General features: G+C 40.5%; 2 protein-coding genes across 4 annotated transcripts in view; one reads left to right on the top strand and one right to left on the bottom strand.

Moving 5' to 3' along the window:
* hs6st3b (heparan sulfate 6-O-sulfotransferase 3b) overlaps positions 1-8,809 on the bottom strand; it is a 79,848-nt gene extending 71,039 nt beyond the window's left edge. For both annotated transcript variants that reach the window (XM_037110006.1, XM_037110005.1), the window contains exon 1: positions 6,068-8,809. In XM_037110006.1, coding sequence (XP_036965901.1) covers positions 6,068-6,615 — 548 coding nt within the window. In that variant the 5' untranslated portion in view covers positions 6,616-8,809. The remainder of the gene's footprint in view (positions 1-6,067) is intronic.
* Positions 8,810-9,185: 376 nt separating this feature from the next.
* uggt2 (UDP-glucose glycoprotein glucosyltransferase 2) overlaps positions 9,186-19,646 on the top strand; it is a 42,372-nt gene continuing 31,911 nt past the window's right edge. For both annotated transcript variants that reach the window (XM_037109990.1, XM_037109988.1), the window contains exons 1-14: positions 9,186-9,332; positions 9,762-9,912; positions 11,093-11,175; positions 11,289-11,419; positions 13,078-13,190; positions 13,387-13,564; positions 14,710-14,806; positions 14,888-14,960; positions 15,126-15,226; positions 16,160-16,259; positions 16,687-16,747; positions 17,041-17,132; positions 17,307-17,457; positions 19,300-19,419. In XM_037109990.1, coding sequence (XP_036965885.1) covers positions 9,788-9,912; positions 11,093-11,175; positions 11,289-11,419; positions 13,078-13,190; positions 13,387-13,564; positions 14,710-14,806; positions 14,888-14,960; positions 15,126-15,226; positions 16,160-16,259; positions 16,687-16,747; positions 17,041-17,132; positions 17,307-17,457; positions 19,300-19,419 — 1,425 coding nt within the window. In that variant the 5' untranslated portion in view covers positions 9,186-9,332; positions 9,762-9,787. The remainder of the gene's footprint in view (positions 9,333-9,761; positions 9,913-11,092; positions 11,176-11,288; positions 11,420-13,077; positions 13,191-13,386; positions 13,565-14,709; positions 14,807-14,887; positions 14,961-15,125; positions 15,227-16,159; positions 16,260-16,686; positions 16,748-17,040; positions 17,133-17,306; positions 17,458-19,299; positions 19,420-19,646) is intronic.

The raw sequence follows: 19,646 nt of genomic DNA, 5'->3' as shown, positions 1-19,646 counted from the left end.
AGCTCAATCCAGTCTGGACACAAATTCAAAGGTATTAAATATACATCATGTAGAAATATTATAAGCTATAAACAAACTCTTCATTCAGCATGAGATGTGGGTTGAACTTTATTTTAGAGTAAAATTAATAACACGTACTTGTGTGTCAAATTAGGCAAAAACTCAAAAATAAGATTGCACAGTTACAGCCTGATTAAAAACCACACACTTAAATCATGCTTTAATTAGAAACTGCATATTATGCCTCATTAGAACTAAAATGTACTATACTTAGTAGTATTATACAGATTTATACTCTGATTAGAAACCAAATAGGACATCCTAATACACTATTACACACTACTTGACAAAATGATGCAATTAGAAATCAAATGCAATGCCATATCAGATCGAAAGTATATTAATTACACACCCTTACTGCCAATAGTGTCTTGGACCAACGATGGTTTAATTAGACAACACAGATGCAGGGCCATATTAACACGGTGGGACAAAACACAGAGCTCAGAAGACGATGCATTTATTTTGGCTTATTGAACAGAGTTGCATACAGCTGTACTGTAAAATAAACATTGTAGTCTCTTGTAGTGTGGATGTTCTCCTGAGTCCCGGAGAGTTTGTACAGTTGGCGGGCTACTGGTACATAGTCATATGCTTCCCTGATGAGTGTTTTTTTTGTAATGTGTTGCAAATTAACCTCAAGACAGTCTAATATTAACAAGTCAGCATGTGGTTATGTACTAGTAGCCTGCCTACAAACTCCACGGGACTCTGGAGAACATCCAGGCTACGAGAGACTACGATGTTGTTTATTTTATTTTACAGCACAGTTTTATTGTCATTCAGTATATTTAACCTTCTAACCTTGTTTATCAACTGTACGTTTGCCCGTGTTTTCTAGTTTTGTCCTGTTTTATAATATATAAGTTTTCACAACATCAGCTTACTTAGAATACACCTTTATTTATTTATTTATTTTTGTCTAATAAAGACCATATTATTTAAATATTTTATCTTGGTCACGTCCAGTCGGGTCAGGACTGTGTTTTTGTCATTTTCTAGTAACGTACTTGTTTCTAATTTTTGCCTGATGTGACAAAAATGACAGCTTATAGCATCTTATTACTAAAAACTTAACCAAAAATAAATAAATACGTATATATATATACATATTATACCATGAGAATTGCTTACAATGTCAACAGCAGCATTTTTTTTCATTTTTGCACCAAGAAAACGTGCAGCGTCCACCTCAGTGTTTCGACACATGTCAAACACCTGCGACAGCCAGGCTCCGATTGGTATTAGAACGCATTTTCAGGCAAGTTTTGAGTGATTGAAGCCATGAAGGAGAATGTGAAATAAATGAGAATTTAATGTGGAATCAGCGGTTTTTCTTGTAAGTCTTTGCCCACTCCGGATCTTAAGCCAAATAAGTGCACACTTGGGGCCTTGAGAGGATGCTGTGTATAAAGTCTGTGTCACCTCAGCGGTAGAAGCAGGCTGTCGTTGTGTTGTATGAATGGTAATGTGCATGCATGACTGTTTCTGTGTTCCGGTTGAGTGACCTTGCGCTTCTTGCGGTGTGGCTTCATGTGGCTCCTCTGCTTTTAATGTCAAGTCTGCAGAATATCTAAATGGTCATTTAATATGAAAATATTTGACATTAGTGTGTAACCCTACATACTCACTATAATAACACAGGACATTTAAAAATATGCGCTGCTGGTATTTGCTCAAATGCAAAATATTCAGTGATTATTAAAGGAGCAATATGTAAAAGAAATGTTGAAAAGACTAAGAAATGTACTTAAATTGTTATTATTAACATAATGTGATTTAATAACAGTTTTGATGTTAAGACATCTATTGTACACATGTGTTGCTACTGAAGATGGCATGCTAACCAGCTAGCCCTGCTATCCATCATGGTCCATACCTCCTGTGCTAGTCCAAACCGCTAGCTGCATGGCTAACTGAGCTAACTAGCTAATAACAGCCACTCTGATGATACGTTGCCCCCTATTGGTTTGAAGTATGAACTCGATAGAACAGCTAGCTCTAATACATTGCACATTTTAACTAAAATGATATTGTATACATTTACACATGGGACATCCCTGGGTTGCAATATTCGAGGTGTGTAATGTTCCATTGTAGGGACTTCAGAATGTGTTTGTGATGATAAAATTTCCTCACCTCAGACCTGTAGACAGAACAATAAATCTGTGTTGTTTTTTAATCTCGGTGACAGATGTTCTGACAGCAGCAGGATGGAAACTGATGGCTAGATATCGCAGCGAGAAACTGAATAAGCTCATTTCCATTTTACTGGCGAGCTACATCAAATATTTCCCTGACCTACCAACCTTTTTAATGCAAAACACTCCTGTAGATGTGATTTACTCAGCCTCCTCCTTTATGCAGGTACAATTTGAAAAGCAGCTCTTTGTTTTGTGACCCAGCGTCACATCGAATGTATCGCCAGTCTAAACCGTTGGCTAATCAACATGTAACAATCAGAAGTAAGCCTAGCGGCTCCCCTCGCTGCGGGCCTCCGAATTCACCTGAGAGGAAAACAACCTGCTCAACAAGGCATATTCATTCGGCAGACATGACGCTCTCCGCAAAGCAACTTAAGAGGCCTACACTTAAGAGTTATGTTCCTCCAAAAAAGCCTCTAAAGAGCGCAGGCCTGCCTGCTCCACTTCTCCCCTGACTGACAGCACACTCCAGGGGAAGCACGCTGCAGGACACGCACACTGATCCAGTCTGACACGCCTGACCTTTCCCGGGCCGCACGGCTGGCTCACCGCGCACTGCGCCCTGCGCGGCTGAAAAGGCCACACGATGCCAGGCAGGCAGTGCCACCGCCGCCCACCTCGGCCCCTCCTTACTGCCATCTCGAGAGCAGGCAAGGTGAATGCCTGGGACTGCGGAGAGACAACCACTCAATCTGAGAGGCTCTCAACCGCAAAACAAGGGTACGCCATCTGAATTTGGCAGTGATATACGATTGGTGGTATTCCCCACTGAGCCCTTGAGTGGGGTAAAGATTTCTGTATCGAGTGGATTATTGCATCTTTTTTTTTTTTTTTTTTTTTACAAATCACGGATTTTTGCTGTGCAAGGAAGCTTTTTTTTTGTACCATTTAAGATATTTTAATTAAGGCATTGCTCATACACAAACCGAAGACCAAATTAGCATAATACTATTAGTCATCTCACTTAGTAAATGTGCAGCATGGAGTGGCTGGTTAGTGAGGAGGTCTAACATAGTGCGTCTGCCAACAGTCTCGGTCAAGGCAAAATTATCTCAGAATAGATTTTGCAGGAGCCCACCGAAGAACAAGGGATGAGAGGACTGTAAGTGCAGAGTAGATGCTGCAGCTGTGAAACGAAGGGCTGTCGCGTCCAGTGAGCACTTTCCTGAGTCAAAGGAAACACTTGGCAAAGCAGAAATAAATCATGTGCTCATGTGGTTTAGTGTAAGATTGTGTTTTTCAAAATAGAGAAGGATCTTCTCTGCAGTACAAAAATCGCGCCTGTGTGGAAAAATCAGCGCTTTTTTTCTGTGGGATGTATATACGCGGAGTCATCTTTAAGGCTATGTATCAGGAACTGCACTGCATCTCTATCGCTTTAGTACTAACGATTGCAATTCCCACAGAGAATATTGTAGAGATAGTGCATTTCAACTGTTTCTATATTGCTTTTCTCCACAGATTACTTCTTTGCATCTACCAAACCAAACATCTTGGGATAATTTGATTTCAATCTTGAGATAAGATATCATCACATGAAAAGAAATTGTGTTGAACAACAGGAGGGCACCGGTTCTTTGAGCCAACAAGCCTCAACAGGGTCAGGTTATGGTAGGATGCACCCCAACTTTGAACAACTTAAAGGGGCACTATGTAGTTTTGGAGAAGAATCAAACTCTTAATTTCAATGTTAACAATAACAGAACACAATACAATAACAGAACCCTGTTTGATGCTAGAAAGGTGGCAGGGTCTGCCGCATATAAAGTGGAACAGTATGACACTGTGTTGTCCTTTAAGTTTAGTTTGTTAATTCAGTCATGAAAACCAAGCGGGTTTGTAATTTACTTTGTTTAGGCATAAAAATCAGTCAATGCAGATCTTTATCCTCTGGTTAAATCATCTACCCCAAATCTACATAGTGCACCTTAAATAAACAGTGATGGACACCTGCATTCATAAGGATGACACTTCGACAAAGAAAATCAGTCACTTGCCCTTTAACTTTCCCAAGTTTTGGTGCAAATGGAGCTTTGATCCAGTGACAATTAAATCACTACAGGGGTGCTAGAACTGCAGGCTCACAAACAACATAATTTCAGCTGTGAAGGGGGAGTTCTGTAAATTGTTCAGTACTGTTGGTTAATGGCACATATCCGGAGAATAACAGCCCCGGCACAGCTGGGAAGGAACAAATTGATTGCGAGGGGCTGATGTGAACAGAGAGGACAAACCCTGATGATTTATATGTCTCAAGGTCCGGCAAAGTGAGAGGCTTTCTTTAATGTAATGGCTGTTTATACTATGGGTTGACCGAGTATCAGCCGGACCAATATTCAGCTTTTTTTCTGATTATTGTGTCCAGTTGAAGATTAAATAAAATAATTTAAGAACACAATAATTAAGCTATGAGGCAGCGTTCTTTCTCTGCCTTTAGTTACCTCTTAATGTACCACCCACAACATTAGTTCCACATCACAAGTTATAGCTAATCAACAGTGAATAATTTGAATCCGCAAAGTAACAAGAAACTAATGTCATCAAGTAAACATAATGTAGTTGAAGTATAAAGTAGCAGTAATAGAAACACTCAAGCAAAATATCTCAAAAATGTACTTAAAGGGTATCTCCACAACTTTTAAATATTAAAGTGTGTTAACAAGCCTTGGACAGTGCAACAGTATATGTGAAAGAATGTAGCAGCCTACAGAGTATTTAATGGCTCCAGAGGAAGCTGCATGTAATCTGATAAATTGCTTCCAGTGATGTCACTCAGTGGGTAAGTTGCATTGTGGGTAATGTATGCAGCAAGTTTTGAAAAGCACTCCACTGGTCTAGCATTGCACCGCTGAAGTCACTACGGACTGTTAATTATCGATTAACGATCAAACTGGATACAGCAGAACCAGAGATATCACCTTTTTTACTTCCGTTCTTCTTCCTTATGAAAACCAGGTGCCTACATTACCCACAATGCTACTTTAGCCAGTGAGTGACATCACTGGAGGCAGTTTATCAGATAACATGCAGCATCCTCTGGAGCCACAAAAGGCTTTTTCCTACTTTTTTCACATACGCAGTCCTACTCCCCAAGACCTGTAAACACAATTGAACACAGTGTAAAACTGGTGGAGTTGCCCTTAAAGTAGAGTACTTGAGTAAATTTCAGTTAGTAACATTCCATCACTGGTTATTCTACATTTTGGCACAAAGTTTTCTTTTATTATTATCTTAACTGCAAATGTAAATTGGTTATCAGTGTCCTTGATAACTAATAATCGTTATCGGCTTCGAGGAAAAGCACGTTGTTGGATCTCTAGTTTATAACCATGACATCATCCCAAAAAACCCCAGACACTTCAGCAGCTCCCACAGATGTGAGAGATCTGTCTGCTGGGTGACTGCCTGGCAATTTACTGGCCTTTTAACAATCTGCTTCTTTTGCAGAGGCTCACGCTAAACGTCCAGAGAAACTGTCGCTCTATTTGTGTGCATCACTCCTGTGGGTTCACCGTGTGAAAACCCAATCCAGCCCATCACTGCTCACTTCAACACAGCCGGCTGTGCACACTGACAGAATTAAAACTCACGTTTACTATGTCTCTCGTGGAGCTCCAATGGGTTTGGGGGGCCCACAAAACATCTGTCCTGCATGCGTGTTTGCACACTTGTGGTTGGGAGACCAAAAACGCACACACATGGACACACACACACACACACACACACACACACACACACACACACACACACACACACACATCATCATCATCATCATCATCATCATCAGGGAATCAGGCATGTACCTTTTATTCCTCTGGGCCTCCTTCTTATCCATTATGACCGGCACACAGTTCGTTAGCTCGGTCCAGTCTGCGTGCAGTCCGCAGCTCCAGCCGGTGGAGAACCGGGAGAAGAGCCAGGACTCCTCTTTCCCCGGCCGGTGACATGTGCATTTCTTCTGGCCCGGCTTGCAGTCGCACGGCTGCTCCAGGCGAATATTCCTCACCAAGTGTCTCCCGAAAGTGGTCCCTCCTGTCTTCTGGATGTGCAGGAACACGATCACGTCGTCCCCCTTCATGTTGAACTCCACGTGTCTGTCCAGGTCTCTCTCGGTGAAGTTGAATTTGGACGGCACCTTCTGCGGGCTGTCATCCTCCAGGTCCTGGTCTCGGTAGAAGTCGTCGCTGTCCTGGTACGGGCTGGAAAGCAGGCTCACCCCCTTCAGCGTGTCCCCAGCCTTAAAGTGGCACGAATTGCTCCCGGCGGGACATATGTACTGGTAACCTATCATAACAAAAAGCACCGCCAGGATAGGAACCAAGATGAGCTTGCTGGATCTATCATCCATCATATTAAAGATAATGTCTTCATTCCATTACTGTGAATAATAAGGAGCACCCGGTGGGTTCTTCGGGGATCAATAATTATCCATAGAGGCGCCGGTTATTTAAGTGCCACATGTTGATCAGGTAACACCCAGCGAGGACGCACAATCTGCACAGAAGGACAAAAGGTCCACCTTTGGGTTTCTAACGCGCTGCGCTGGAGATCCGGTCCAAAGTCAAGAGTCATGGCATTCAGACCTCTGCCTGTGAACTTCTAGAGCCGCCGCGGAGCCGCATCCGTGCCGACGACTCGCCATGCTCCGGTGGCAAGTTGAGAAAAAAAACAAAGAAAACGAGGAAGATGATGAGAGTTTTGTGGAATTTCTTGCTTTCTTTTTTTTTCTCTTACTACTCCCGGTCTAATCTGCAGTGCGCTTCATGTGACGGACTTATTTGTGCACGCCTCGGTGTGTCGGGCTGGATCCTCGGGCAGCATCCTACAGCAGCAGCATCAGCAGCAGCAGCATCCTCGGCGCGTTGAGGCGGTCTGACTGACTGTGCTGAAGCAGTGCTTTTGAGAGAGAGGATGCTGCTGCATCCCACAGTCGACACATATGCGCTGTGCTCGCGTCGCGGTTGGGCTGGGAGAGCTCTACATCCCATCCCGTCCATCCCATAATCTTGTTTAACACAGTGCAAAGCCGGGAGCCCGCATGGACACATAACTGAGACAACATGGAGATTTAACCACATATAAATACTCAATTCCGCTGTAACTTTTTTTTTTTTGAACAGTGTGACCCTTGATGATTAGAGAGACATATCCCTGTATCCCCCCTGCTCACAGCCTTAACTGTTGGCAGTGTAAGGGTATAGCCTCTTTAAAAAGGCCAATTTAAAGTCTAATATCTGCTCCAGAATATACTATACTGTTAGGAGGACCAATTAAAAGTGAAACCGCTCTTTTCTCTGCAGAAATAATACTTAACAGTCTCACATCTTCTGAAAGCCTGTAGAATATTATTACAATTCAATTAAGATAAAGGCTTAAACGTTCAAAATAAGCACTTTAAATGAAGAAATAAGACTCCAAACACAATTTTATAAACCAATTAATATATTAATCAACCAGTGACTATCATCTTTTATTCATTTTTCTCATAGGGTTACTTTAATTAAGTCCTTAATGAAGCAGTGCAAGCAGTGCCACAAATAAATCCCCCCAAAGTTTCAACTGATATAAAAAAAAACAAACCTGTAAGGTGGCATCAAAATTGGGTTTAAATGGGGTACAATACAAGATCTGTTTTCCGGTCATGGGAAACACCTCTCAGCCTGTGAAAATAGTTGAGGGATGTTTGCTGTGGCTCTGGAGGGAGCTATAAAGTCTGCAGAAATTACCAGTTTATCTTGGCTTGGACTTGGGTATTTACAAGCTGGATGGGGTTTTAAAAAGGTGATCTTTTACCAGACAGATGAAAGAAGTGAAAGAAGCTATGAGGTTGCCTATGTAGGAGGCAGCGTTTTTGGACCCATATGGATTATAATTCAGGACGTCTCAGCCTCCTTCAAATCCCATTGTTTTCTTCCATCTTACTCTCAAAAAAATACACCAACTTTATGGTAGTCCTTAAAATAACAGCTTGAAAATCATGTTGATGGTTCAGTGTCTTTTAACAGGGTGAATGGTGTCCCTGTCTCTGCCACTCTATCACCTGTTTCTGCACTATGTTACTGCAGTGACTTCAGTTACAGACATGATCGTTTCGAGATTCAAGTTTTGAACACATAAAATTGTAATGATGTGGTGCTTCACTCTGAAACTGTGTGGGGCACCAAATAGCACAAAATGCCAATTTCTACATAATGTTGCTTTAATATTGCTGTTAGATATTGGAATAAAATATGCTAATCTATAACATAATCTAGGAAATATAATATTTGATTGTTATCATTATTTGTCAAGTCATAATGCTTACTCTGCTGGGCTGGCAAGTCATTTAGGCTGAATGTTATCAGTAAGATAAAATCAAATTGTAGTTAATAACATCACACCACTGTCACATGCATTGTAATTTTGTTTTAAATGTTTGTTTTATTATCTATTTATATCTATTTATTGTATTATCATTTTAATGTTATGCGCCTCTTATTATTCATTTCTAGTTTTAGTTATCTGTAGTGTACCCATTTTTGCCCTTTTGTTGCTACTACAACAGATTAATTTTCCTCCTGTCAATAAAGGCTTATCTTAGCTCATCTGATCTGATCTTAATAAATATTTTATTGGGACTGGGCAGCTGTAAATGTCTGGCTACACACTTTTACTTAGACACACACATCCCTCCTCGACTAACACAACGCAGCTCCAACATGCTCCGGTGGTGTTTCGTGGGAAAACGTTTGAGCTCCAGCTTCTGCCTCTTTAGCTGTCTGCCGCTGCGCCCGAATAAATTTCGACTTTATCTTTGGGGGTTTTTTTTTTCTAAAACGTTACACCGAGTGCCACTAACTGTGTCCACGTGAACGTAATTAAAAATCGTGCCTCGAAGTAATCAGACGCCAGGGTTGACATTTTATTCTGACGTAGTTTCAGACACGAGTAACGGTCAGCTCGAGCCAACACAATACACAGCTAACCCGGCGACTTGCTAGCTAAACGGGTCGTTAGCCGCTACTGCCTAAAATACCTACCTGAAGCCCTTTGCTGTGTATGGAAGCGGTCAGCAGCATCACTAACGGGGTGAGAGGGATATATTATTGGCAACAGAGTGACCCCTGCTCATATTTTTGTAATGTACACTACACTACTACTGTACGCTACATTTTTTTGTAGTTGGCGACATTTGCGGACGCTAGCTTTTGCGCTTTCATTCACGACAAGACTGTTTACTTTTGTGCCACCGCTAAGTTAACTTTCAGTCTGACCCCTTTCGAACGTACATTGTTATATAAGTATGCCTAGCTAACGTGTTTTGCTCATGTAGCTAGCATCTTCTACAACTGTTTAACGTTATACTCTGAGTTTTTGAGCGTGTTTACCAGACGTCTCTGTGTTGTGGTTTTAGTTAATTGAGAGCAACTACGTGGCACTGACTGGCAGATCTTTAAAGCCAGAGGAACAGTGCTGACTGCTCGTGTTTTTTTTTTTTTTTGCTCCCTGCTGCTGTAGGTTCATGTTACGTCGCGCCGGGGAAGATGAGGAACATTATTGTGCTGTCACTGCTGCTGCTGAACATACACAGTGTCAGATCAGCACCCAAAGGCGTCACTGCCAGTTTGAAAGCAAAGTGGAGCATGACGCCGTTCCTCCTGGAGACAAGGTACTCATCCCCTGACATGTGTATCTGGCACTCTGACGAGACCACCAGGGTTGTAGCTAGGATTTTGATGTTGAGGGCATGGGTCACCTAAGCAACCCAAACACCCCCTCAAACACAGATTTTGTTTATTTTAGGCTATTGATTTGTTATTTTCTGCACATTTCACACTATGTAGATTTTTAATGCCCCCTGTACACTACCAAGACTAAGATCCTGGACACTGGATCCCCTTTTTGATTCTTTTTTAGATTTAAAACAGAAAAAAAAAAAAATCATGAGCCAGTTGCGTAGGAGAGGCATTGGTAGACCAGAAGCTGGAAAAGAAAGAAAGAAAAAAACCCCTGCACATTGCGCTAACTTCCAACCTGCTGCTACCAGTCTAGTACTGTAGCACAGCAAATACATGTAACTACACCAGTACTGAAAAGTTGAAAATAAATGTCACCTTGCAGCTTCGACAGTGTGCAGGAGTTTGCTTGCAGTCCTGGTAGTCCAGTCCGATATATTGAGTCTATACAATTCTGTAGTCAGCCTATAAAATAGCCAGCTTGTGTACATTTTTAATTTTCACATGTGAAATCGATGAATGTTGCTCAAGCATTCATATTCTCGTTAAAAACACATGAACTCATAGTCCTGTAGCTACGATTCTGGCGCTAAATACCGAATTGTTTGAACACGTAGTACTGTTTTCCTTCACGGCTGGAGTTGCTTCATATTGTAGTGGCAAAGAACAACTGAAGGTTGTTATGCCACCTAAATTATATATCCATTAGAGAGAATGAGCTCTTAAATTGATATTCATCATAAAAATGATTCCAAAAAACACAACAATTATGGAAATAAGGGCTCATTTGTGGGTCGTAACTTAAGTATACATAATAGTCTTGAAAAGCAGCGTACAGTTCTTTTGTTCTTAACAGTTTTACTAACAATGTATAAAGGTCTCTTTTTATGATGTAATTTGAAATTTGGTCATCAGCATTGTTTTTTCTTGTGTGTGTTAGAATATTCTTATTGCAATTATAACCTACGGCTTGCCTGTAAAATCTGTTTAGTGCTAAGACATGGAACTAAGACAGGAGGCACACATTTTACCAGAAAATAAAAAAATGATTACTTAGATATATGCTGTGGTTCTGACTAATGCTCACTATGCCTTAATTTTTCTTTTGTGCAGCGAGTTTATTGGAGAAGATGGGAATGAGAAATTCTGGCAGTTTGTTGACACTGTGAAAGAGCTCACTGTATACAAGCAAGGAGGTATGTTGTTTGTAATTGCCTCTATCAAAATAGACTTAAGATAATCTTGCCTCACAACAGGTGAGCTTCTCTTCTAAATCGCATCATTATCGTAATGTTCATGTGTCTCACAGAGTCTGTGCGCTCGTACTACAACTTGATCCTTAAGAAGGCCGGCCAGTTTCTCACAGATCTTCAACTTAATCTCCTCAAATTTGCTCTGGCCCTACGGTCATACTCACCAGCTGTCCATGCATCTCAACAGGTATGTTGTGATCCAAATAATGTGATTTTAACTGTTATAAAATCTTCTAAAAGCAGCCTGGGTATATAACAAGAAAGCCAGGTCTCCTTCTTGTTGGAGGCAGTTGCATTGTTTGTTTACCCTAATCTTCACCCAGGGTGTCCTGCATGCCTGACTGCTTTTCAGGTTTTCTCAATTGCCCTGGCACAGTCTTTAAATGACCATCATTATTCTCAAACTACCGTGTGAAATACTCCACATCAATAACTAATTTTCTCACAACAGTACCTGTATTTCTCTGTGGTTTCGCACAGAATTAAAATGTGAAAGATTAATTATTTGTTATTGATCCAGTGACAAAGTTTCTGTCGGTGATCAGAATTGATTGCAAAAACACCAGCAACTCTAAGGTGGAAACATGGTGGGTGGAACCTGCTCAGTCCTGTGAGAGACGACCTATCTGAGCTGGGCTTTCAAGTTGATAAGCCTTAAAGACACAGCACTAAAATAGTCCGACAGAGGCTTGATGGAGCGCATCACAGCATATAAACATATTCTAGTGGGCATCCTAAATTAAAGAATGAATCCTTAATTAGCATTATATAAGATCTTTGAAATAAGTGTTGGCTGAAAGCATGCTGAATCTGATCTGTGAGATTTCCTTGAATTAAGTCTGACAGCTTTTTATAGTCAGCACTAAATAATGAAATCCATTTCCAAAAGAATATGAATTTGCAAGCTTAATATAAGTTTATTCAACCCACTCTGTAGTATGGGTGTAGTTTTGCAGGTGCAACTCATCGAATATAATTTCTTAAACCAGTTACACTATCGAAGACTGGTTGGTACCACATTGCATATGAAACATGGAGAAATAATAGAGTAACAACATCTTGCTCATGCCAGAGGAGGAGGTGTAAAAATTCATGAAACTTTGGTAAGGGAAAGGTGGACAGAGGGAACAGGGAAGCATTGCTTTGTGAGAGAACATTACTGCAGAGGCCAAACATATTGTTCCCACAGTGACACAGTGAACACTGAGAGTGGATGGAGAGTGTGATTGCAAAGTATATTTCATATTTTTTGTCTCTTCAGTTGTAACTAATTTTCCTGAATTTGTTGGATTCTTTGGTCATTAATATACAATGCAATAACGGTCTTAGCTTTTGAATATTCGATTGTATATTACTGTTATTTGCATTCTGAAAGAAGAGAAAATACATGAAAAGTGTTTTTTGAGAGATCAATAAAACAGTTTCTCTTGAAGATGATGTTTAATAACACAAGTTTTAAATGCACAGTATTCAGTTGACTGTAGACTAAATTTGACTGTAATAATGGGTGACTCTTTCATTTTCAGTGCACTCTGTGTACACAGTTCCTCAGCCTTTCTGATTGTCATGGTTTCAGTGATGATGGGGAGAAAATTTCATCTTGGTGACAGTGATGCACTGGTTGATGAATTTCTCTAATTTTAAAATGTGTTAAACATCTGAGTGAGTAATGGCCTTTTGCTGGTGAAATGAAGTGTTGTGCTGCACACTGTAAATTGCTGTGGTGAATGCTGGAGAGTGTTGAGAATAAATCAATCCCAAAACTGATTTAACTGTGATTAACTTTGGCCCATCATGTTGTCGCCAGTGTGTTAAAGAACATTTTCTCCCTCTTGCTCCTAACAGATAGCTAGTGATGAGCCTCCGCCTGAGGCTTGCCCAGCCTTTGTCTCCATTCATGGTCAACATAGCTGCAGTACCAAGGAGATCAAGAAACTCCTGAAGGCAGCTGCAGGCAGGTAACACAGAACGGAATGGACTTCCTCTTGAGGATAAACTTAATCTATAAAACTAAACAAGATGAAAAGTTACCTCAGTTACTTTGTTCTTGAAATTGAATTCTTTGATGCTTGACTACATTATTTCTGTGAGTAAAAATGAAAACAATCATTTTATTTCAGAGATGTCTTTAACAGCTTTTCCAAATGTTTGCAGACCAAAACCGTATTTGTACAAGAATGATCACACATATCCAGGGGTCAATAAAACAGATGTGCCTGTTGTGATCCTATATGCTGAGATTGGGACCAAGAAGTTCACCACTTTCCATAAGGTGCTGTCAGAGAAGGCGCAAGAAGGCACACTTATTTATGTGCTGCGGCATTATTTAGCGGTGAGTAGTGCTGCTTTTGCAGCCATTTAAAATTGATTTTCTACTGATTAATTTGCTTTTATTAAATAAATGTGCATACTTCTCAGTGAATACATTATCTTGTAATCTCACGTGTGTCTGTGTTAAAAGAGGTTTTAAAGAATGGAGGTTGTGTTACGCTATAGTTTTCATATTGTCAACAAATCCCATGAAAACATCAGAACCAATAAAAGAATGTATTCTCCTGACATATTGCCTGTGAAACCAAAACCTAATATAGCTTATTCCCTCTTAGACCTCCTCTGTTTTATCTTTACTTGGATGATGGCAGAAGTGCTGTAATACGCCAGTGCCATATTCCTTTTAGTTTAGTACTTATAAAAGCAGGGATCATCAATATATTGAACTAAGCAGATGACATTACTGGCAGGTGATGTAGAGAAGAATTTTCAGATCCCTTTTAAATCTAACCAAATACTTTGAGTATTTGATTAGATTTCAAAGGGATCTAACTGAGATACAGATGCATTTGATCGAGTAAAAGGTGATTTTCTTGAAGAAAAGCAAGAGTGTGGGTGTAAAAATCTTCTGATTGTGCCTGTGAAAGACTGAGGCAGTGCTTTGAGTCTGGTTGACATTCCTGTCAAGGTTGAATGTCAGCAAATCTGCTGCCGCATGTGGCAGTCCATGTGCTTTTTGTTCTCAATGGTAAAATGCGTTATGGATTTTTACCTTTCCTCTGACCATGTAGTAAGGGTGTCAGAAGTATCAAATATTGATGCCACACATTTAAATCTATAACATAACTTCATTCAGTCATATTAAAAGTAACAAAGCTAACCCAAGGCTGCGCCGAGTTGAACATTATGACAAATGAGTTGATGTGTGCTGGTATGCTGTGGGGTGAAAGGAGGTATTGAGTATTGTTTCTTTTGTACTAGTACTATATTGAAGTTTCTATTCTGGTATCAGGTAAACTGGGAACCTACACATAAGAGGCTGTGTCTACATCATTCGGGCCATATAATGTATCTGAATTGATAGGAAGCGTCATCCATGGGATGTATCATATTATTATCACAGTATTTTAAAGAATGATGCACATGTAGATAAAACTCCACAGTGGTTTGCATTAAAGCCGTTTCTCTCTTTGTCACTGTTTGCAGCATCCGAAGCCTCAAAAAATGCTTTTATCTGGGTATGCTGTTGAGTTGGCTATCAAAAGCACAGAATACAAAGCTGTGGATGACACCAAAGTAGCAGGTCAGTTGGGGACTTTTCAAACATTCTGTGTTGATCCTTGCTGTGTCCAAAGCAATGAAACACAAATCCTTTGAATTGTAGATTCAAAGGCAGCTACAAATGCAGAGGATGAGAATGACGATGAAGTTCAAGGATTCCTGTTTGGAACATTGAAGTGAGTAGCTTAACTATAACAGTCAAAATGCAATACGTTTTTTTTTTTTTCTTAATTGCTAGTATTTTCTTCTATTGCTGCCAGGCATCCTGTGCGTGTGTAATTAAAAGAGAAAAAGAAGTCAGTCCATTATGTTTGTATCTTCCTTTTTTCTTTTACCCTCAGGAAATCTCACCCTGAAATCCAGGAGCAACTCACTGATCTTCGCAGACATCTCCTAGAGAGTACCAATGACATGGCCCCTCTCAAAGTGTGGGAAATGCAAGGTGTCAATGACCTTTTTCGGTTAATCTACACAGTTGAGATGCAGTGATAGGCGAACTGAAGATTCAAGATCTAGATCTGAATCTGGAAAGCATCCACAATCTTTTTCAGACAGATCATTGAGATCCCTGTACAGTATTTTCCAAACTTCTTTTTCTAAACTGCACAAACCAATTGGTTTGAACAGACTAATAGAGAAATGCAGCCAACTAGATAGCTATGATCACATCAAGTGTCTCTTCCCTGGGTGAGGTTTTGTAAACAATGCTACTTCAGTTATAGCTAGCAACATGGCGTATGAGGAGCGCGTGGCAAAAAATAACTATCTTTTAATGTAATATTGTGTTTAGTGTTTCCGGCACACCAATGTGCGGGCCATCAGTGGGCGTCTATTACCATAATTGTTACGGTTTGTCCTGCATGTTGGCACAAGTTGACCCTTGTCAGCAGCTTTTTGGCCCGATTGAGCATGCTGAATCTGTGTTTGGAGCCCGTTGATCAGAGAAATTACGCCGATTGGCAGTTGAGCTAAGTGGAAGAGAAATGGAAAAAGAAAACAAAATCCCCTTGAGCTTGTGCTATAGTATTCATGACTTTGCCAATTCAGAGCAGTTTCTCCTTATTCTTGGCCCCGGTCTCTTTGCCAGTGCCATTTACAACTTTTCGAACTAAAAGATTGTGCTTAAGATTGTGATGTGATGAAATAGATTGTGATATTATTTTTGGGCCATATCTGCCCACCCCCTTTGAAATGTATACCCAAGGGAAAGTGGATGTTTGTTGTGTGAGCTTTAGAGATACTGTGGCCAGTGCTGCTTTATTTTTGACTGACAGTTAATTATTTAACATAGTCAATGTTATAGAACCTTGCATGGATTTAATTTGCCTTAACATATTGTGCAAATGTTTGTGATTTCATTATTTGATCTGCACAGATCTTAGTTTCCAGGCAGCTGCCAGAATCATGTCCGTGCCAAAGTTTGATGCTTTGAAGCTCATGCGAGACATCAGTCAGAACTTCCCAAGCAAAGCCAGGTAAGAAGATCCATTTAATTTTCCCTTTCTGGCTTACCGGCTAACACATTTGGTACCAATCCAAAATCCATACTTTTAGAAGCCCTACTCATGTGTTACAATCTGTGAATCTAGACACAAGTGCTGTTATTTAAGTGCCCAAGAAATATAGATTTTATGAACTAATTTGTTCGAACATTATCCATAATAAATACGTATTGAATATAGTAATCTAATCAGCTTTTTGATGTTTGCTTATGTTGGCCTAGGCAGCTTGTAATAACACCAACAACTGCTGAATAAGAGCCAGGTGTTTACAGGGAATTGACTGAAAAACTTACCGTCTTGAGGGCCCACAGGTTTTGGAAGATTAAAAGTGGCATTTTACTGCCAGCTTGGGATGTGGTAAAAGCTGATGGTGACTGTACATGTTTTACTGTTCCCACAGATCACTGACAAGAGTGGCCGTAAAGCAGGAAATGAGAAAAGAAATTGAGGGGAACCAAAAGGTGCGATATCATAAGCAGCATTCCCACATGATAGTGCAGGAGGTTTTCTTTGATAACATCCTCAGCCATTGCGCAAGTTTTATTTTTAGAGAATGACTGTCTAATCTGTATGTGAAATAAATTCTGTGACAACATCAATGGGGACATTTCAAACTTAGTTTTCTCCCAAGCGCTGTGCACACTTTGTCTTCTACTTACTGCAGTCATGCCTCTGCTTTTCTTGTGAAAACATGGAAGATCACTCATTTAAGGGGTTTTGGCATTCACCTAACACCTTGAGCTTGTCCTTTCAGCATCTCAGCGAGACTATTGGTGTTCACCCAGGAGACGGGGAGCTCTTCATCAACGGGCTGCACATTGATCTGGACACTCACAACCCTTTCAGGTAGGAATCCAGCAGGAGGGAGCAGTGGTCTGTCTGTGCTCTCCCCAGGATGCCTCAGATCAATGCATTGGCTCAGTAATCGTGTTGCGACAAGATCAGAGTTTGTTCTAACGCAAAACAGCTGCCACTCAGCTAAAATGTCTAAAGAATTATCCTGTGATTTTGTATTTACAGCATTTTGGACATCCTCAGAGGAGAGGCCAGGGTCTTGGAGGGGCTTCATAACCTAGGCATTAAAGGAGAACATCAGGGAAAGTTGCTGAAGTTGCCTGTGAGTGCTGTGGATGACAGCTATGCCTTAGATATCAGGCATCCAGCTATAATGGTGAGTTCTGTCAGAAAGCGTTATTGTTCAGGCCTAAATCAACTCTGTAGGTGTTTCATTCTTCTTTGTGTTCTGGCACCAGGGTGTGAACTAATGGACCAGTCATCAGGCTATTGCAGCAGTCTCGAGCTTGCCAGAAACTTCAGTTATTAATTAGGAAGTTAGCCAAGAAAAGCTATCAAATTAAAAACTTGCAAGTTTTCATTTTGGCCCCTCTGGCCATTTTAATATTCGTGGTACTATAAAAATGCCAAAGAAATGAAAATATTAAGCCTGTCCACATTCAACCAAGAGGTCTGTCATTTCAGCTTGCATCCACCCTTCCAGAGATTGGAGATTATGTGTGTCTGACAGAGAAAGACACACAGGCAGAGGGAGAGGGAGTCTGTAAGCGAGATAATGACAGTTGGCCTGTTGCACTGTGGGGAGGCTTGTACGGAGAGACAGACAACTGTTAGTGCCAGATTGTCCGGGAATAATGGATCATTTTGCAGTTAGCCATCTAATAGCTTTCTCTGATAGTGAGTAGTAGGGCTTTACAACAGGTGTATGTGAATGTTGTACAGATCAGAGTATTTCTATCCACAGAGCTGCAACAGTTTTATTAACCTGTGTATTATGTGGCAGAAGTTGGCTTTCTGACCAGCTAGCCCCAGCCTATCCTGGTCCAAAGCTTCTACTAGCAGTGCAAATGCCAACATTCCCCAGTTCCTCAAGCTCCCTGTCCAGACTGCCAGCTGCAGTTAGCAGCAGTTAGTGTTTTACACTTGTGATATGTTGGCCCCTATTTATTTTGAGTATGAATTCAACGTGGTGGCCAATCCTTACGTACTGCACCCTTAAGATATGGAGCAGTAGACAGGAACTCTATGCGATATCTTGGTGCCCATGACAAATAACAGGATACGATTATCACCACTCTGAGTCATAAATGTCAATTACAGGGTGTAGCCACTGATGAATATACAGTCACTATGAGAAACGATGCCTGTGTTTGATACCCAATACGTGTGAATTAAAGTTTAGAACGTGGAGTTCTAGTAATGGAGGGCTAGTGATGGAGGTAAAGTAAAATAAAACAAAAAGTGTTTAGTATTTATCCAACTTCTTCCCTGACTCATGAAACCTTGTGTGACTAATTCAGGGCTGGTCAATATGACCCTGAAATAATATCATGATAACAATGATGTATACACCTCGATATTTTGAAAGCACTGCTAAGAAAATTAACCATCACAATATTTTTGACCAAATAGGCTCTACTTAGATCAATATTGTAACAATATTGTAGGAACTAATTGTACTTTCACAAGATGTAAACACAATGCGATTTTTGTTAAAAAAAAATCATCATTTATGTGGACATAATGACTAAGCAGGTAATGGCAGGTATTGGCACAAGTAGAACAGTCTAACATATTTGATGTTTTAATGCAGCTTTTAAACCAGGAAACAACAACACTTATGCCATATCACAATATAATGATATACAAAATCTAAGCCGCTATATAGTCCCATATCCTGATAACACTATGAATCGTTGGTTCGCTCTGTTTTAGAGTAAGCCATGTGTTATCTCAATTCTTGTCACACACTTGGCTAAAAAACAACTTTGCTATAAATTTAAAGAACAGTCAAGTCAGTCAAAGCAAAATCCAGTATTTTTCATGGGTATCATGTCTTAACCAATGAAAAAATTTATGAAAAATATAGAAAACACCACTGTGTCTGGCAGAATTATCCTTGACTGTCCTTATTCCATGGTTTCTGCCTTGATGCTTGCACTTAACATGTGAATATCATCTTTTCACACAAGCCCTCTTTATGTCATGTACTTTCCAGTGGCTAAATGATATAGAGAATGATCCAGCATACCGCAGCTGGCCAACAGGTGTACAGGAGCTCCTCAGAGCCACTTTTCCCGGAGTCATCCGGCAGATCAGACGCAATTTCTTCAACCTGGTGAGTCCTCTGAAGGGGGGGGGGGGGTGAAATTGATAGCAGTCTTCATTGTAGATCAGATGCTCCTCTGACTTGACTTTAACAGAACTCTGTGGAACTGTGGCTTCTTCAGACTCTTCTCTGCCAGACTCAGATTAAATTGTTTTTGCCAAATTTCTGGGGTGTTACATTTCAGTCAGTATAGCCAGACACACTTTCACAAAAGAGAGAAAAGAGACTGAATGGTG

The sequence above is a fragment of the Acanthopagrus latus genome, chromosome 9 (genome assembly GCF_904848185.1).
Source record: "Acanthopagrus latus isolate v.2019 chromosome 9, fAcaLat1.1, whole genome shotgun sequence".
In the NCBI taxonomy this organism is placed as follows: Eukaryota; Metazoa; Chordata; class Actinopteri; order Spariformes; family Sparidae; genus Acanthopagrus; species Acanthopagrus latus.
Note: the sequence above shows the minus strand (reverse complement) of the source record. Positions and strands in the feature narration are given on the sequence as shown.